Source organism: Juglans microcarpa x Juglans regia, chromosome 2D (assembly GCF_004785595.1).
Source record: "Juglans microcarpa x Juglans regia isolate MS1-56 chromosome 2D, Jm3101_v1.0, whole genome shotgun sequence".
NCBI lineage: Eukaryota > Viridiplantae > Streptophyta > Magnoliopsida > Fagales > Juglandaceae > Juglans > Juglans microcarpa x Juglans regia.
The window spans coordinates 22,117,890-22,138,178 of record NC_054596.1 but is presented as its reverse complement, the minus strand read 5'-3'; the positions used below and the strand labels follow the sequence as shown (position 1 = coordinate 22,138,178).

Here is a 20,289-nt window from a genome sequence, read left to right as displayed (position 1 = left end):
TATAACAATATATTATGCAACCAGAACTTATCAAAAAAACTACAATTTGAATAATAATAATACTTAACTAGAAACATATTGCTCCGACATCTACCTTCACAATGACTAATTATGCGACCTGACTCATTATTTGGTATAATTTTTTTATTATTTTTTTGTTGTTGTATCTACTATTTGGGGTGATTATTGAGACCCCCACCCATCCTTATTTATTTTTCTTTTACTAATGAAATTATTTAATAACAGCAACAAAAAACCTTATAGATGCTTACAAGCATGCAATGCTGTACAAAAGAGATGCTAACAAGCATGCAATGCTGTACAAAAGAGAGAGAAATCTGCTAATTAATACATGTTTATGATACAATAATGTACACAACAGGTACACCCATTTTGTTACATGGGGTGAAGGCGGCGGTAAAGAGAGAATCTTTCCGCAGTAGAAGTGCTCCAACCATTAGGTACCCTTCTCCTTCCTCTTTTTGTAGTCTCGAAGCACTCTCTCCCTCTCTAAAGGAGTTGCAGAAAGCAACCACTTGCTAAATTCAAGGTCTCCCATACCCATGAACTCAGCAACAAGGCTGAATTGCCTCCTCTTCTGGTCATTGATTGACGAAACATTCTCTTTCCCAATAACATCTGGTTTGCTTCTCCTTGTCAGAAGGACGCATGGCTGGCTCAGTCTATCATCCTGAGGAATGCTATTGTTTATCTTTCCTTGAATCTCTGCTCTGACATTCACTATGTCTTCATTACGATGAGCATATACAATGCCTAAAAAAAAAAAAACCAGCAGTTCATTTAATAACTAGGTGGAATAATTCAGTACTATGCCCAAAACAAAAGAAAATTCAAAGGGGAAAAAATTTATCAGCCCCAACCACACAAAATCCTTATTAATACCAAATCTATAGCTCAGTGTTCATTTGTTCTATAACTCTCTACAATCTCCAAATCCCATCAAATCTAAGACTAACCTAATCTGAAATCCACCCCCACTTACAGCAAGGTCCCTCTAAAAGACCAAGATCTTCATTAACTCTGAGGCCAGCAATCCTATTTGTGCAACACAAGGTCTTTTTGACCTTCTGCTTCTCGTCAAAGCACCCTTTATCCTAGGAAAAACAATAGCTCAATTGACAATGCAAATACGGGCCTTCCTGCACAACTACTACAGCAGTTCTCATCAACGAGTGCAATATGTATGTGTTTCATAGAGTCAATTAGACAAAACAAAACAAGAAAGGGAGGAAATTTTCATTTTGCACCTCATAACTACCACCATTTTTTCGCACACTAAGCTACCAAAACCAACAATTTTGATACCACAAACTAAATTTCCTAATTTGCATCCATCTATTTAATAGGTTATTTTGATGGAACCCCAGGGCCACCAAATGAATTGACAAAATATTCTCCCTGTACATGTTAAATACCTATCCTTAATTTATAATAAAATTAATAAATAAAATGGAAGATCAGGCCACCCACGAAGGGTGGCCCTTGTCAGCCACCCATATCAGGCCACCCAGGTATTGGCCTTGAATTGGACAGAGGGTAAAAATTGAAAGAAATTGGTAGTTTGGGATACCAAATTGTTGGTTTTAGTTATTTGGGGTGCAATTTGAAAAAAAATCTGTTTGGGATGCAAAATGAAATTTTCTAAAATAGAAAAATCACTGCTGAACAGAAACTGATAGCCTATATCTGGTGTCTTTGAAGATGAGAAACAGGATGTTTTATGAATATCTTCAACCCCTAGGGGTTGGCTCAAGTGGTAAAGGCCTTGGGCTTGGGGGTATGCTCTCCCCAGGTCTAAGGTTCAAATCCCCTTGGGTGCAAACACTCTATTGGGGCCATTAGACTGGGGGATTTTCCCCTTGGATTACCCGAGCTGCACTTGCAGGAAACTCCTTGCTGAGGGCTTGTGCACCAGCGGGATTAGTCGGGATACTGTTCCTGGACACCCGGCGCAAATAAAAAAAAAATGAACATCTTCTTCTTCACAAAACATCAAGACCAGAATAAGAAAACAAGAACAGTAATAGCAGCAGAAAATACGAATTGCAAAGAAAAAGATTTGTATACCCATGTCTTCAAGCACTGGTTTACTTGCTTTATCCGTCACAGAATCATTACACGTTCTGGTTTCTGACTGAGATGAACGTGTTACGCCCTCTTCTATCAATGAAACAAAATTGTTTCCAGGTTCAGTTAATCTGTGTTTCGTACTAAGACTATGCCCATGTTGATCTCCCTGCTTTTCATGTAATTCAATGATTTCACTTGTAAAGAGCTTATCGGATAGATCACGAAATAAATTACAGATTCCAAAAAGCTCGCCTTGAAATTCCTTGCAATCCTGAAAAGGACCTAATGAAGTCAAATGCAAGAAATATACTATAAGAAACAAACACAAGCAAAACCAGCAACAAAAAGAGAGGCTTATGTACCTGAACACCTTCAAAATATCGTTTTTTCCATTTTTCCAGAAACAGCTATATTTGACAGCTGCTGTTTGTACACCTGACGGGAATAAACAAGTTCCTCAAGGGAACCAGCTGCAAGAAGGCGGAAAACCACAACATGCCGCTTCTGTCCAAATCGAAAGGACCTGTCCTGGGCCTGCAAGTCTTGAGCAGGATTCCAGTTTGGATCAAATATTACCACGCGATTTGCACTGACAAGATTCAATCCAAGCCCACCAGCTCGAGTTGATATAAGGAAAACCTGAAAAATGAATTTAGAACTCACTAGCAATTTTGATCACAAACTTAATATTCAAATTTTAATTTCAAATTTTTACTTGTTTGCTTGGGCTTGAATTGAAGTCATCAACTAGAGACTGGCGCAAGTTGGTTGGGGTAGAACCATCGAGTCTTGAGAAGCAGTAGCCTTTGCGTATAAGAAATTTTTCCAGTATATCCAGCATCCTGAGAAGAGTAAATCAGTTTCAGCAGAGGAAGAGACACATTTAACTAAAGAAGGTATTCAAAGAAAACTCACTAAAACTCCCTCAAACTACCACCTCATTTTCCAACACACTTCCAAACTATAATTTCTTACAAGTCACCCCCCGAAACCAACTTTTTCTTATAATTTGGCCTCTAAACCAGTTTGGAGGGGGTTAAATTGAATAATATTACCCTCACTTATATAACATAATTATCCTCAGTTAAAGAACTTGAAAGAAAAATGGCAGCCCATCATGGGAGCCGTGTCTATAGTGGCCATTGTTGTTAATAGCGCTAGGTGTACTAAAGTGCAAACACCATCTAGAACCTAGGCGCAAAGTGCAAGTGCATGATTGAAGTAAAACACCTATTTTATGTATAATAACAAAAAAACTCACAAAATTTAGCCAAACACCCTTGTGCTCTAGGGTACTTAGGTTTAAGATCCTGGATTTTTTTTTAGAACTAACCACCTATGGTATGACTTATGAGTTAATTAGAAAGAGGGCCCTTTGTTAATTTTCTCGTCTATCAACGTTAATCGAAAACACGTGGCAGCTTCGCATATTGCCACGTGTCAACTTGTAAATTGTAAAATAATTAATTTTTAAAAATAATAATAAATAAAGTTTTTATACTAAAACATATTTTATTTATAAATATAACAAACTTAGAAAACCAAAATACAAAAAACTAGAATGGCCACCATGAGGGTGGCCTCATCATCGTGGCAGGCATGCTTACTTGAACATAACATTTTATATAAATTCTCTTGTGCTTTACTTGATATACACATATATGATATTGATAGCCACTCATTAAAAAAATAATATTTGATGGTCATAATCAAAATATATCAAATGGGTCATGACCTAAAAAGCTCAAGAATTGTAGGTATTAACTTCTATGCTAAAATAAGAAATAAAGTACAATGCCATTTAGAGAGCCAATTTGGACTATTATATCGAGTTCAAAGTATAAACATCACATACGATATTATGTGGAGCTATAGCATGTAAATGATCTCAATATCATGTAAATGATATTATATTTGTTTCCGTCATTTTCTAGGTCTTGAAATGATATTATATAGATATATATTTCAAATTATAAAGCGTGCTATTGCACTTTAAATTCACACAAAAAGCCCCTAAAAGCGTGCTTAAAGTGCGCTTTTGTAAATTTGCTTCACTTTTGATAAGCAAAGCGCTTTGGCCTTGGTGCTTCACAAAATAAGAATCACCATTTAATTATATTTAATTGTAATGACCCAAGGAAGACCCAAGCTACATTTAGGCCCATACTCCAAAAGAAATAAGGGCTCGTTTGGACATTAAGAATATCTTAAAAAATTTTGGGAGGTTGAATATATTGAGGTGGTTGAGTGTCTCCTAAAATATTTTCTCTCCGTACACATTTCTTTCTCCTCTCATGCATGCATGTAACCTTTCTCCGGCGCTTCTCGCCGGAGTTGATTATCTGTTTCTTCACCCTCTTTTCTTCTTCTTTTTCTTTTTTTAGTTTCTTTACTCCCTTTCTCTGCTGCTGTTTTAATATGGATGTCGATGGAAGCTTTACGGTGGAGTCTAAAACCTTCAGCTTTGAGAAGGTGGCTGCTAATAGCTTTCGTATTACCGAGAGGAGTAGAAGAATGGTCTTGTTTCTCTTCATTAACGGGACATCAGCTTCATGGTTGGCAAGGATGGTGGAGGAAGCTCTTGCTTCACGTCGGTGCTAAGAGTTTTTCAGAAAGCTATGGGTGGGCAATGGGTTTCTCTTACTCCAATGTCCCAGAAACAGTAGGGGTTGCGTTTTGCGCTTGGAGGAGTTTTGGAATGGTAGGAGGAGGGGTTTTTTGATTGTTCCTGAAGGTGAGAAGGGATGTGGTTGGGAAGGTTTTTCTTACCATCTCAAGAAGATGGCTAGCCTACGTTGGGGTGGTATGGTTACCCTCAAATGGTATCTTTTGCTTCTGTTTTGAGGTCACTAGCAACCTCATTGGCAAGATGCAACTCTGCCATGGAGTCAAGGGGCAAGGAGATCTGTGTTGCAGGTGATTCTCACTGCATGGGTAGTGGGACGTCGTGTACGAAATTGGGGGAGGTGGAAGGTATTTTGTGGGCTTTCAGAGCATAGTTGTCTGGTATATTTGAGGAAGTTTCGGTGTTGTTGAATAAAGTGGATGCAGGACTTAGCTTGGTAATGGAGGTGGGAAAGGAAGTGGGAGTTTCTGGTATGGGCTTCAGGGGGCCCGTGTGCCCACAAGGAGTAAGTGAGTCTGTGGGCCACAAGCATGAGCCCACCAGGCCCGTTAGGCCCGATTCGTCCTGGATAGCCAAGGGGCTCTCTCGAGCCCATGAGCCCCAGTGTCTGGGCCGTAAAGGCTCCTTCGGCGGTTGACCTAGTTGCCTCACTGGCGGCACAGAACCAACCGACGGTCGCCGGCGAACACACGGTGACAGAGAAGCAAAGCTCCCCGAGGCAGAAGGTGTCGGCTGGTGTCGCAGTTTGCACCCTGGCCTAGGGGATCTTGCCAGCGACACAGAACGAGCCTTCGAGCTCACCTATGGCCCAGAAAGTGCTGATGGCCCCACCCAGGCCTTTGGTTAACAGAATGTACTCACCGCCGACAATTGAGAGAACCATTTTGAGCTTGTCTGCGACATAGAAAGAGCCTTCATGCTCACCCGTGTCACAAACAGTGCCGATGGCCTCATTCAGGCCTTTGGCTAATTTTTTGGGCTCGCCCCCTACCTCAGCTGGGAGGAAAATTTGCATGGAGGCTTCGACCTCCACTGGGCTGCCTTGGATTGTGGGTTCAGACATTCCCTCGCACCCTTCCACTCCCTCTCAAATCTCAGATGTTCTCATTAGGGCTCAGGGATTGCCTTATTCTTCCGATGTTTTGGAGACCCCGTCAATGGTTTTGTGCACGGTGGAAGAAGGGGATGATGAGTCATCGATTGAAGGGGCTCTCTCAGATGATGAGTTTTCACACGGTTTTGATCTACAGCTAGTTTGCAAGGAGTATGGAGATGACACGAATCTGGGGAATCCTAGAGATGTTCTTAGTCCTCTATGCTCGCTGCCACCAGTGTCTTCAGGGGTTGGCTTACAACCTGATTGGGTATTACAAAAGGTTGATATTCTTCAACATTGCCTTAGGATTTCATGCGAAGGTTATGAGGACCAGTTTAAAGCCCTCATCATTGCCATAGAAGCAGGAACGCCATATCTTGCTAAATCTGCCGTTAAAAAAGATAGGGAACTCGAGGCTTGCTTGTTCCATTAACTATAATGCAAGAGAAGGAAGTGCGAGCAGGGGAAGACACAATGATAGGGTGAACCACGATGTTCCATGAAGACCAAGATCCTTTCATGGAATGTTCGGGGCTTGAATGATCCAAGCAAGCGCTTGAGAATAAAGAACTTATTACGGGAATGGAAGCCTGATGTGATCTGTTTGCAGGAGACCAAGTTGAAGTATATCGATAGGCAATTAATAAGAAGCTTGTGGAATTTTCCTTACGTGGGATGGACCACCCTTGTCTCTAAGGGTGCTTCAGGGGGCAGATTAGTGTTGTGGGATAAGAGAGTAGTCAATTTGGTGGACGATTTCGTTGGCACATTTTCGGTAGCTTGCTCTTTCTCAAATGTAGAAGATGGCTTCGTTTGGGGGTTCTTAGGTGTTTACGGGCCAAATCTTGACAACAAAAGACAATTTCTTTGGGACGAAATAGCTGGTTTGTGTAGTTGGTGGGATATCCCGTGGTGTATTGGAGGCGATTTCAATGTCACTCGGTTCCCGAGTGAAAGATCAGGGGATTCCAACATGGGCTCAGCCATGGCTGATTTTTTAGCACTTATTTTCGAGATGAAACTGGTTGATCTACCTTTGGTGGGAGGAGATTTCACTTGGTCTAACAGGAGGGCTTGGTCTATGTTGGACAGGTTCATTGTCTCTTCCTCCTGGGAGGTCCACTTCCCCAACCTTTGCCAAAAAAGACTCTTTGCTCCGATCACTTCCCCCTCTTATTAGATTGTGGGGGTCTTCACGGGGGACAGAGATATTTTAAATTCGAGAATATGTGGTTAAAGGTCGACAGGTTCTCGGAGAAAGTTAGACCATGGTGTAACTCCTCTCAACTCACGGGCACCCCTAGCTTCATTTTGGCTGGGAAGCTAAAAGCTTTGAAAAATGATCTAAGGAAATGGAATTTGGAAGTCTTTGGGAATATTAATGACCAGTGTTTTACTCTCTCTCAAGAGCTGCATCATTTTGATGTTAAAGAAGTGGGGGGACTCTTTTGGAGGATGATAAAATAAGGAAAATAGTGGTAATAGCTGAGCTGGAAAAAATCACCCTTATGGAGGAGATCTCTTGGAGACAAAAATCTCGGGCCCTTTGGTTGAAGGAAGGGGACGGGTGCACAAAGTTTCTCTATAGAGTTGCTAATTCCCATCGTAGAAACAATGCCTTTGAGGTCCTACATTTGGAAGGCAGGGTATTGATGGATAGCGCTGAGATAAAAAATCACATTGTTCATTTTTATGACAAGCTTTTAACGGAGCAATATCAATGGAGACCCAAGGTAAACGGACTAGTTTTTTATTCAATTGATCAAGCAAGTGCGGCTTGGTTGGAGAGGTTCTTTGAGGAGGACGAGGTACTTAGTGTGCTTAACGGGATGGCCAAAGATAAAGCGCCGGGCCCCGATGGCTACACAATGGCTTCTTCCAAACTTGTTGAAATATTATAAAGGAGGATCTTATGAAAGTTTTTCTCGAATTTCACTCTTTTATGAAATTTGAGATAAGTCTAAACCAGTGTTTTAAATTTCGTACCGTACCAGCTGGTACAGCTGAAATTTTTCATACCGGCCGGAGGTACTATACCCGTTTCATATTGGCCAAAATACCGGCCTCAATTTCGGCCTGTACCGGCCAATTTTTAGGCCTGTGTTTTTTTTTTTTCGTTTTTTCAAACTACAAGCATATTTTTTAACTTCCAATTCAGACTAGACTATTTATAATTTATATATATATGTATTTATATATAATTTATTTATATATAGACTATTATTTTGGAATATAATTTTTATATATAATTTATTTATATATCAACTATCCCGAAACGTTATCCCGAAACGCTATCCCGAAATGGTACCGGTACCGAAATATTTTGTTCCAGTGCCTTGACCGGTACGGCGTCCAGTACGGTATTCAAAACATTGGTCTAAACGCCACTTTCATTGCCCTTATCTTGAAAACGGCAAGGTCGGTGGAGGTGCATGATTTCCAGCCCATAAGTTTGGTGAGTGGGGTCTATAAGATCATCTCAAAAGTTCTTGCGAAGTGACTAAGTGAAGTTATGAGGAAGATCATCTTGAAGTCACAAAGTGCATTTGTTAAAGGAAGACAAATTTTAGACTATGTCCTTATTGCTAATGAATGCTTGGAGTCTAGAGTTAGAAGCGGCACCCTAGGTGTCTTGTGTAAATTGGATATGGAGAATGCATTTGATCATGTCAATTGGGATTTATTGTTGTACATTCTTGGCCGGCACGGTTTCGGGAAAGATGGTGTTAGTGGATAAAGCATTGCATCACAACCGTTAGTTTCTCCACTTTGATCAATGGCACCCCCGAAGGTTTCTTTTGTAGCTCTAGGGGTTTGAGACAAGGGGACCCTTTATTTCCTTTGTTATTCATTATAGTGATGGATGTATTGAGTAGAATGTTGGAGTGGGTGGTGGATTGGGGTTTCATCTCGGGCTTCTCGGTGGGTAGTTCCTTGCATGAAAGCTTATCAGTCGCTCATCTCATTTTTGCCGATGATACGTTGATTTTTTGTGACTCAGACCCCGATCAGATTCGCTCCTTGAGAGCCCTCGTTCTGTGTTTTGAAGCTGTCTCAAGCCTTAAAGTGAACTTATCAAAGTCCGAGCTAGTTCCAGTTGGTTTGGTTTGGTTAATAATCTAAGTGAAGTGGCTGCCATCTTGGGCTGCAAGGTATCACTCTTGCCTATGCAGTATCTGGGACTTCCTTTGGGGGCTCCCCACAAATCTAAGGCAATGTGAGATGAGATTGTTGAGAAAATTGAATGCAAACTGGCGGGTTGGAAGAGAATTTACTTGTCTAAAGGCGGCCGAATCACGCTTATTAAGAGCACACTTTCTAATCTTCCAACATACTTTTTATCTTTATTCCCTTTGCCTGCAAGGGTGGCAAATAGACTGGAAAAGATCTTCCTTGACTTCTTATGGGGAGGGCTAGAAGATGAGAAAAAATTCCATTTGATTAAATGGGATAAAGTTTGCACCCCTTTGTCTTGCGGTGGTTTGGGGATTAGAAAATTGAGAATCTTCAACAAGGCTCTACTTGGAAAGTAGCTATGGCGGTATCATCAGGAAGGGGACGCTCTTTGGAGAAGTATCATCGACATTAAATACGGGAGCATTTGGGGAGATTGGTGCCCTAATGCAATAAGAGGGGCCTATGGGGTGGGTGTTTGGAAATTCATTCGAAATGGATGGGAAGACCTACTTGGTAATTTCAGATTTGAGGTGGAAAGGGGCACGCGCATCAGATTTTGGCATGATATCTGGTGTGGCGATGTGGCCTTGGAAAATGCTTTCCCCTGGCTTTATAGCATTGCATCAGACAAGGATGCTTTTGTGGCTGATAATATGAGCATTTCCGCTAATTCTCTTCATTGGTCAGTGAGTTTTTCTAGAGTTGTATAGGACTAGGAGGTGAACGACATTGTTGATTTCTAGAATGTTTTATACGCTTTGAAAGTACAAGTAGGTAGGGAAGATGGACTAATATGGACACACACTGGGAACAAGAAATTTTCAGTCCGCTCTTATTACAAGTTTTTGACGGTTCATCCCACAAATGCCTTTCCTTGGAAGAGCATTTGGAGGAGCAATGCACCCCTTAAAGTTGCCTTTTTTGGCTGGTTGGCATCCCATGGGAAGATATTGACTATTGATAAACTGAAAAAGCGAGGCCTCTACTTAATCGATTGGTGCTTTATGTGCAAACACAGCAGCGAATCAGAATACCATCTACTTCTTCACTGCGAAGTAGTCAAGGCTTTATGGGACGACATCTTCACTAGGCTTGGTATTGCATGGGTGATGCCCAGGAGGGTCTTAGATTTATTGTCGTGTTGCAGCTATTTGGAAGATGGTGCCTCTATGATTAATGTGGTGCACATGGATTGAAAGAAATGGTCGATGTTTTGAAAATAGGGAACGCTCTCCGGATGGTTTTAGGGCCTTTTTCTATCACACTTTGTTGCTTTGGGCTGCTTCTATTGTATTGAATGGGAGGAATTTTAATGATTTTTATGCTACTTTCTGTAGCGGGTAGTTTGTAACTAGGCTTTTTCTTGTACACTTCCTGTATACTTGGGCATTGCCTTTTTACGTGGATTGATATAACTTCTTACTTATATATATAAAAAAAAAAGAATATCTCAAAATTCTGTGAATAGCAATGAGATAGTTTGTGAATAGTAGTGAAATGGTTTGAGTTAAGATGTTTTATTGAGTTTTGGAAAATGAGAGAGAAAAAATTGAATAAAAATATTACAAGGTTAAAAAAAATGTTTGAGTATAATTTTTTAATATTATTTTTGTTTTGAAATTTGAAAAAGTTGCATTGTTTTGCATTTTATTTGGAAGTTAAGGAAAATTGTATTGGGTTTTGTGTTTGGATAATGATTAGGCCATGATTAGATGAAAAAGTTGAAGATTTGAAATTGAAAAGTGTTTTGTGTTTGAGTGATGTTTGAGAAAGAAATTAAGAGAAGTTTTAAACATATTTGAGAATATCTCATTGCCCAAACAAGGCCTAAATGATACAATTGGAGCCCCTTAAAATCATTATAAAGAGCAAGAATCTCTCTCCCTCAAGCAATGTGGGATTCCACTTACCACCGTCCTATACTCATTACGGATTATTACAATCTTCCCCCCCTTAAAACCCTGACTTCCTCGTTGGGCCATTCTATCACAAGTGCACAGCTCAAATCCCACACGTTTGCATGGAATTGCCTTTAATACTATTTGGGACAACCCAAGAAAAACTCAAGTCACATCTATGCCCATACTCTAAAACGGCTAGTTGATGTTATAATTGGAGCCCCTTGAAATCATTATAAAGGACTTGAATGTCTTCCTCCCAAACAATGTGGGATATCATTCCCATCTTCTTATGTACAATCTGTGGTATTACATTAACTGTCTACCCCTTTTTCTTCCCCTAATGATCTTAGAGCCTTTAGCTACCTGTAGCTTCAATAATAATTTAAGGGTTTCAGACATATATTTGGTACAGGCCCTTGCATTCTCTGGAACATAAAGGAAATTAGCAGCTTTTAGAGAGAGGTGAAAATCAAAAGGCTACAGCTCAGGAGTCTCTCTCTCTCTCTCTCTCTCTCTCTCCAAATTATCATAGAACTAGCACACAACCTTTTTCTTTCTTGCTAACTTCCTCAGAAAAAAGCTTTCCTTTCCGAGCTATTTTAAATTTGTCCAGAATGCAGAATTTGACTCCCATTGATTAATGTGAAGTTCAGTATATCTCAGTCAATCAATTTTCCATACTCGCAGAATGATTAAACATAAGAACCCTACTGGTTGATTAGTGGAATACATTAGTCGATGAACTAATTTAATCTTGACTTATTCTCATTAGAGAATTCCACTTTCTGGTTCTAGAATGACCAGAAAGAAAAATGAGAAGTCGGATTATGGCATGAATTATACACTAGAAAACTATGTTGTCAGACCTTGACAGAGCAACTAATATTAATAACCAGGAAAAACTTTTTGCACTGAATGGCCTAGATAGTACAATTATGGCACATCACCTGACAGAATAACTGAATAAAAGAACTTTATCACCATGTGAAGCCCACGATAGCATTAGCTTTTCCAGTGCTCGCATTTTGCCGCAATGTTTGGCATCGCTTAGGCCCATGAAGCTCTCACTGTGGGTGTTCCCTCCAGCCAAATCAATATCAGGGCCAAAGACAGCGGAGGCAAACTCTGAATCTTTCCTTTGTTTATCCGGGTCATCCTTAGAGTTAGGTTTAATCAACTCCAGGTGATTGCTTATCTGCACCCAAAATGTAACATGCACAAAGGCAAATATCATTTTTATTTTTCTAATAACGGGTAATCTGGGTTTTGATGGACTGAGTAATGGTGTTTCACTTTCTAAATCCATTGCCTCAACATTTCTTATAGAACATTGACCATAAAAATCGTTTCTGGAGCTTTAAGTTTAAGGCTTCCTTTCACAACAGCCTTGATCAACATATCAATGGAGGTGCATATATGCCTCTTCTGTAAACCAAATATACCAGGACCTGATCATCAGAAAGAGAGAAAAAGGACTACAAGTTTCGAGTACTCTTCTAGAATATACTTAATTACTTTTAAAGGTTTCATTACTCTCCTAGAAAATCTTAAAAAAGTCAAATCTTATTTTTTATTTAATTTTAACTTATTTTGACTTGGTTCATACTGAATATCACCTAATCCAAGCCAGAAAAAGCTTTTGATGTCCTCGTAACAACATTAAAGGAATCCTAATTGTGATGAAATGACTGTTCAACAAGAGTGTGAATTTCAAGCCTCATAAGTCTTCAAATGGTAATTATAAGTATATTTGAAACTCACAATTTCCGTAGTTTTTTTTTTTAAAGTTTCATGATATACAGTTTTTCTTTGCTAATATTCATTTCTTGTTTATTGAAATTTCATTTCATCTCATTCACCAGCTAATATGAAAACAAAAAACTTTACCCAAGCTCTGAACCTCTATTAATAAGCTGCATAGCTTTCCTTAGCCAAGGAAGGTGCCAACAAATGCTTTAGAAAAAGTAAACTTGCAACATACAACATCTCATATAACTCAATACTTATTTTTTATTCAGTTATCAACGTAATAAAAAAAATAAAACTGCAAAAAAAAATTGTAGCTCACTAACCTGCTGCAACTTGACAAGGCAAGGAAGGACAAGGCAAAAGGGGCATGAATCACAACCATCGGGGTTGTCCCTGTGGAGATAAGGCCAAATGATTCCATTTGGTGCAGTCCTTTTGCAACATTCAACTTGGGTAAGAGGGCTTCCACAGCTACATGGAAGGTCCTTATTTATAAGGCATTGGATGTCTGGTAGTTGTAACATTCTTCTATACACCCGCTTTTGCAATTCGCTCATGGCACAGAACACGACATTATCTTCCTTCCCCATCATAAGATGCCCAATAGTCTCCTCCTTTGTCCGTCTTAACATATATCTTTGAAGAACTGCCGCAAGATGCTGTTTTCGCTCATCAGCAACCAGTACAAATCTTTGGGGAGCAGTTGATCTCTGACCATGCTTGAGGGGCTCATCATAAAAATCCCGGAAATGTTCTCTTGTTCCCAAGCATCCTGGTGCAACCCAGTCCAAGATATTAAATAATTCCATTATTTTATTCTGCATTATGGTTCCTGTCAGACCAAAACGTTTTGGGGTTTTAATTTCTAAGCATGCTCCATAAAGCTTTGACTTCTCATTCTTAAGCCGATGCGCCTCATCAACAATCACAATCTCCCATTTGACCTCAGACAAGATGCTGCCATGAATTCTGTATGTGTCAAAGCTGGTAATAACAATCTCAACTGCACGTGCTTCTAATTTCTCATAGATCATATCGCGGTTTGCACCATGGTAAATAGAAACACTGAAGGTTGCCCACTTAGAGAATTCAATCTCCCAGTTGTGGATAACAGAAGTGGGGCAGATTATTAGTACTGGGTCCTTTTTGCCTACCTCATTTTCCTCCAGTACCGAGGAAATACCTTCTCCATCTTTACCATACACAGCAGCCAGGAAGGCAATTGTTTGGATGGTCTTGCCAAGTCCCCTGTTCAAATACGATATAGGAAGAACTTGATTATCCCACCAGGAACATTCAAATCGAAATCAGAAGCAGCACAGTCACATACATGCACATATCCAAAAGCATATATATACACAGAGACAGGCATGCAAACTCCCTAGAGTCTACCAGATCTAATAATTTTATACTTCAACCACAGTAGGAGGTTCACTACTCAGTGTTGATCCCACTTGAGTGGATCCTGGTAGGGGTCACTTGGATACGGTCCCATCCTCAGCATTTTCTGCATGAAGTGGCCTCTCTCAAGACTCCAACCCTTCAATTTTTTCTTGATAGTCCGGCACTTTACCATTGCAAGAAACAATTGCCCCTTGCAACAACATTATAAGCATCAAGCATGACTAGCACAAAGAAAAGGGTCAACTTTATAGTTGAGATTGTAGATTCACATTTACCTGCTGAAAATGTTATATGCTCTTTCTTGCAATGACTAATGTGTTTGGTTGTTGAACCCAACTCAACTCATACCAAACCAATCATTGATGAGACCCATTACTTTTTCAACTTCCTATAAAAAAGTTAAACTCATCTCAACCTACTTCATACATTTCAACCTAAAAAGTTAAACCCATCTCAACCTAAAAAAGTTAAACCCATCTCAATGGGACCTATAAAATACGACTATTCACAACTCAACTCAACTCATCTAAACATCCAGATGGTATTTTTTATTTTTTGATAGGTAATGGTGCAATGATCTACTCCCATGCATTAGTTCAAATGCAATTATCAAAATGGAATTGGTAGTTATCACATTGTAAGGGCATGAATTATGGAAAAACACTTCAACAGAATTACATAGATAATTTCTGGGAAACTAATTTTCTGAAGTGACTAATCCAGAAAAAGATATTCAACTATATGGGAAATAAAAATATTAGTGTACTTACATGTCATCTCCAAGAACGCCTCCATGGTTTTTCTTGTATAAACTAAATAAAAACTTCACCCCCACTCTTTGATGTTCGAGCAACCTACAGTTGATAGATGCAGGAACCTGAAAAAAGAAAAGGTTACTTCCTCAGAACAGACTTCTAAAAATTCTATAGCTTCATCATGAAAAGAATTTCGCACTGTATTCAACATTGTAATGACCAGAGAGAGAACTTGTGATCACAATTAATCTTGTTAGAGAGGCAATTTTCTACTAATGGTGAAATCGAACATTTTACAGAGATGCAAATAACTGTTGGTATATTTAGTATTTCCCAGAATGATATCTATAATGCCTACTCTATATACAACGAGCTCCTATGATGTATTAAACCAAAATCAGTAAGATACATTTATACACATACCCAACTGAATTGAAAACTGTGGGTTAAAAGTTTAAAATCCCTCCCCTCTCTCTACTCAATCTAGAAAAAGATCAATAAAATTTCTCAGTTTTTTCGACTCTAATCCCATCAAAGAATAATAAAATAACAAGAAAGACTAGTTACGCTAGTCGTACTAAAAATACTTAAAAGAAAATTGTACACAGGAAGCCCACAAATTTAGCCTACAGATAAGTGTTAGCACATTATATAGACAAATGGGTTCTTAGAGAAAAAAAGGTAAGCATATAATCACCTGCACGACTGGAATTTCACTCTGCGAAGATAAAACCATTGGCTCAAAGGGTCCTGTATGGTCAAACTGAAACTGACCCAATTTCGTGGGTCTCCCAAATCCTTCGGGTTCTGGGTCGTCCTCTACTTCTTTTTCTTCCTCTTCTTCATTACCACAGCCACTCTGGCTTTGAGCTTGCTTAAGGGAATTCTGGGGTTGAATTGGAGTTAGAGAGTCAGCATCTTGGAGGCGCAGAAGCTGCTGAGAGAGAGAGGACTTGGGAGGTTTCCTAGGGATTATGGGGTCAAAGTTGTGGGTTATGGAGGAGGAGGAGGAGGAGGAGGAGGAGGAGGACGGTTTATTAGCACAGGCCTTGATGGTTTCTTTGAAGATGTGCAGTGACATTGAAGTTGAGGAATTCTTGGCATCAGTTTCATAGAGGTATTTTTGGGATTTGTGATCGTGGGAAGGGTTTTTTGATCATCAGCAGAAAAGATTAACGGACTAACCGCCCAAAGGGTTTTGTAACTTTTCTGATCAAAAAATTAAAAAATAACTTTTGTTTATCTTATGATATTTTTTTGTCAAATGCAAGTTTACTACTTAATTTTTATCGATTTGCAAATAATTATCACCGTTTTTCAGATTTGCAATAAATTAATTCCTAGTTCTGAAAAATAAAAATTATATATGGAAGCTTTATACTATACATTTATACTTATTCAATATGTGATTTATCATATTTATCCTTATATCTTAATACTTAAGTATATATATTTAAATAAAATGATAAAAATGAAAAATTACATATTAATTAAGAGCTCGTTTGTTTTCAGAGATGAGATTAAAGTTAAAAAATTGAATAAAATATTGTTAGAATATATTTTTTAATATTATTTTTATTTTGGGATTTGAAAAAACTGAATTGTTTATTTTATTTTGTGTGGGATTTGAAAAAGTTGTAATGATGAAGTGAGAAGAGATGGGATGAGATGTTTTCTGAAAATAAATGAGGCCTAAGTTGATGTGTGTGGTGTAAGTTTTCATATAACATTTTTCTTTAAAAAATTACAATTAAACTGACACTTGGTTGAGCACCATGCACTCTACCGCCATACAAGTGGGTTGAATGTTTGCCCACCGCAACTCACCACTTCTCATGCCGGGCATAGGCCAAAGGCACGTTGCTCAGCTTGCCACTTCCCGTGGTGGGCAACGAACCAGGTTGCTTTCCTTGCTAAACACTCTTAACCAAACTCAAGAAGCCCACTTCACGGCCGTGTCATTCTTATTAGTTTCCATGCTTTTATCTCCAGATAAACGATAGTCGGAGAGAATTAATAGTGGCCCCTTGGTAGAAACCAAAGCGTGAGGATGGAACTACATTAATGGAATTGCATCCACCTAGTCCTAAACCCTCCAGTTACTTTCCTCGCCACAGTAACTCAGCTCGCCAGTTCTTGTGGCTGGTAACAGGAAGAGACTGCCTGTGAGCAAGCACGAGCTTCTTTAGCTCGCCACCCCAGTGGCAGGCAATGATCCTGTCAACCGAGAGGAACTCACCATGGCGGGCAAGGAGCCCGCCACCCAAGATAAACAATGGCAAGTGCTGATCTTGCCCACAGTAGCTCGCCACTCACTGCGGTGGGCAGCGAAAAGGAAACAACAGGCAACACCCAAGTGCTTGGAGCACCTGCCAAGCACAAGTTTTCAAGGGAACTGCCTCCAAGACAAAGGTTCCAGGTAGCGTCCAACCACACAGTGTAGTGGTGCTCCACCTGCCAAAAGACATACTAGAGCTAGCGCGACATGCCTACCAGCAGATGTATCTAAGCATCAAGTGCCATCAAAGCTTGCGTGCTGGTCTTTTGCTTTAGGAATAGCAACAACAACAGGCAATACCTGTACCGATGCTCAACCTACTATTGTGGGCCGGGATGGCTCATTTTTCCTCTCCGGCTTATTACCAAAAAATACATCAACAATGACTATTTTGACATATCAGCCAAAGTTTGGGTTGGGTAGAGTAGATCTTGAAGCTTCGAGCGTAGACGTTAACGTTTTGATAGAATTAGGTGATTAAGTTGATAAATTTGTATAGGATTAAGTGACTAAAATAATAGAGTTTATCCTATAATTAAGTTGATAATTTTGAATGAATGTAAATTATTTATTGACTTTATCTATAACAATATTAAGTTTATTTTGGAGGTATTAGAGGTTGTTTAGATAAGTCATAAGTGGGAAAATTGAGTCTCAAAGAATCTGCACCTATCCAGAGAAGTGGTTGATCTGAAATTTGTTACTGTAGTGAAAAGTTATCGCGAAATGTCAGGATTCCGCCAGGAGATGACTTCGCGACCGTCAGCAGAGTCCTACTGCAGATCAACTTCCTACAGACTCATTCCGTCAGTAGAGTCCTACTATAGATCAAACTCCTATCAGATTTGTTCTGTTAACAAAATCTTACTGCAATTGGAATTGATTTTCAGATTGTTTATTTAAGGGATCCTATTGGTTAGGATCAGTAGAGATTCATATTTGCATATTTTCTAAAGCACTCTCCAGTGCATATTTTGGTGAGAAAATTTCTTGGACAATTTTCATACTGTTTCTCTCAGATAGTGGTACTAGAGTGTGAGAAAAATTTCAAGAGAATTTTCTAGTGTTTTATCTCTCTTTTTGAGTGCGTGCATACTCCGTGTCGGAGTTGAGGTAATCGAGTTCAGTCACTGGGGTTCAAGGAGAAAAGCCAATATTTGAAGATCGTTAGAAGTTCTGGCTACTACTGCGGTAGAAGACAAATGGGTCATTTGTCTAGTCAAGTAAGAGTGTCAATTGACAAAGGTTTTGTAATTGAACTTGTAATTGATTTTCAAATAATAAAATTGATTTTTCTGAATTTGGTTGCTCCGTAGGGTTTTACCTTTAAAAAGTTTTTTAAAGGGTTTCCCTTTGATACCAATCTTGGTGTTATGTACTTCGTTCATTTTATGTATTTGATTGTTTATCAAATTAATTGCATGTTTGACGACTAATCAATTTGTTGAGCGAATCGATATATATTCTCGCTGCGTTACTGGTAATTGGGTAATTTCACCGAGGAGGCTTCGTTTGCTTCCTAAACTCATCTCAATTCATCATTACAAATTTTTCAAATTCCAATACAAAATATAATAAACAATTCAACTTTTTTAAATATTAAAATAATAATAATATTAAACAATAATATTCTAACAATATTTTATTATCTAATGTAACACCCTATATTTTAGTGTATTTTTAATTGAAAGATTATTATTATTAATTTAAAAATTTATTCTCTTGTTTTAAAATTGGTTGGATTTTTAGTGGGTTTATTTTTATGATTTTTAATTTTGTGAAAATTATTCTGAAATGATTTCTTATAGTTGATTATTGTAATACATTTAAATTGTTTTTCATCTTAAATTAGCTTATTATTGGGTTTAATTATTTATTTTCATTTTAATCACTGCGTTTAAATTATTTTATTTCACTTGCTGTTTTAAAATTTTTTCCGTTGGATCATTTTTGTGACCCAAGATGTGAGAATTGGACCTCATTTCTTTCCCTACATTTTCTCTTTCCTCTTTTCTTTTTCTTCTTTTTTTTTTCCTTCTTTTCTTTCTTTTCTTTTCTTTTTCCTGGCCTCTTCCTGCGCGGCACGTCTCTCCCTCTCCTCTCTCTGTTCGTTCCTTCATCCTCCCAGCCCGCCGCCGTGCGCCGGCGGTGATCGACACCGGCCGGCCCTCCGTCCTCCCCAGCCACCGGCGACCACCACCCTGTAATCTCAGCCCCAACCGCGCTGCCGTTAGCTCCCACGAGCATCACCAAGCTGCGGCACTCCTTGCGCCGCTGCGCCGCCGTCGCGCCACCTCCGGTCACCATCTTCTCACCACATCATCCTCGACCTCCTAGCAACCCAATGGATCCAACCCCACCTCCGATCTGTCACCGGTGACGCCCCACTATCAATATTTTCGTTTTGGGTATTTTTTCACTTCAACCACCCTTTGCGCCGCCACCCACGGCCAACCACCACCACCACTAGCTTCACCGACATCCCTAGGCCCTACCCTATCAATCTCGGGTCTTCGTTTGCACCCGTTCAAAAGTGGGTCTTTGAGACCCTCGGCCACAGTGCATTTGGCACTGTTTTGTTGCTGCGTTGTCGCTTTGTACAACTCCGTGATCTTTCAAAAACTATTATTATAGCATTGTAAATATTTTTCCCAAAAAACTTTTGAGATTTAAATGTATTTCTGCGCTAATTCATATTTACTGTGAAATTGTTGGTTGTGCCGGACTGAGTCCGAGGAGTAAGGGGGTCGGTTGGATTGGATGATGGAGTTGTTAGTGTGAGACTGGTTTATGCTATGAAATTTGTTGACTGTTTCAGGTTTAAATATTGGTGTTTTGAGTTGGACGTTGGTCATGGTGAATATTGGTGATTTTTAGGAAGTGATGATATATATTGAGATTATGAGGGTTTTAAGTTTTGAGATATTAAAATAGGTTATTTTAGAAGTTTAGGATTAAATGTCGAAATCTGTGATTGATTGAAAACTTACGGAAATTATGTTATTATTTTTTATAGGTGACGATTTATATTCGACTCGACATTTTTGAGAAAAATTCTGATAAGCTAAGTTGTTCAGGTAAGCGGGGTTCCTATGCTAGGCCTTACATGAATTATTTGAGACTGAGGTTGATTTTCTGAAAACTTTGCATATTTTTTGTGGTGAAATGAGAACTTGGGAAAAAACAAAAACCAACATCGGTCGTTTATTTGC

At 39.1% G+C, this 20,289-nt stretch overlaps 1 protein-coding gene across 1 annotated transcript; it reads right to left on the bottom strand.

Moving 5' to 3' along the window:
• Positions 1-240: 240 nt before the first annotated feature.
• Positions 241-15,981, bottom strand: LOC121249974 (switch 2). Its single transcript, XM_041148860.1, is given in 9 exon segments — positions 241-774; positions 2,089-2,362; positions 2,454-2,477; positions 2,479-2,730; positions 2,807-2,933; positions 11,839-12,086; positions 12,964-13,888; positions 14,815-14,921; positions 15,497-15,981. Coding segments are annotated over 9 exon segments (2,658 nt in total). The 5' UTR covers positions 15,881-15,981; the 3' UTR covers positions 241-457.
• Positions 15,982-20,289: the final 4,308 nt, after the last annotated feature.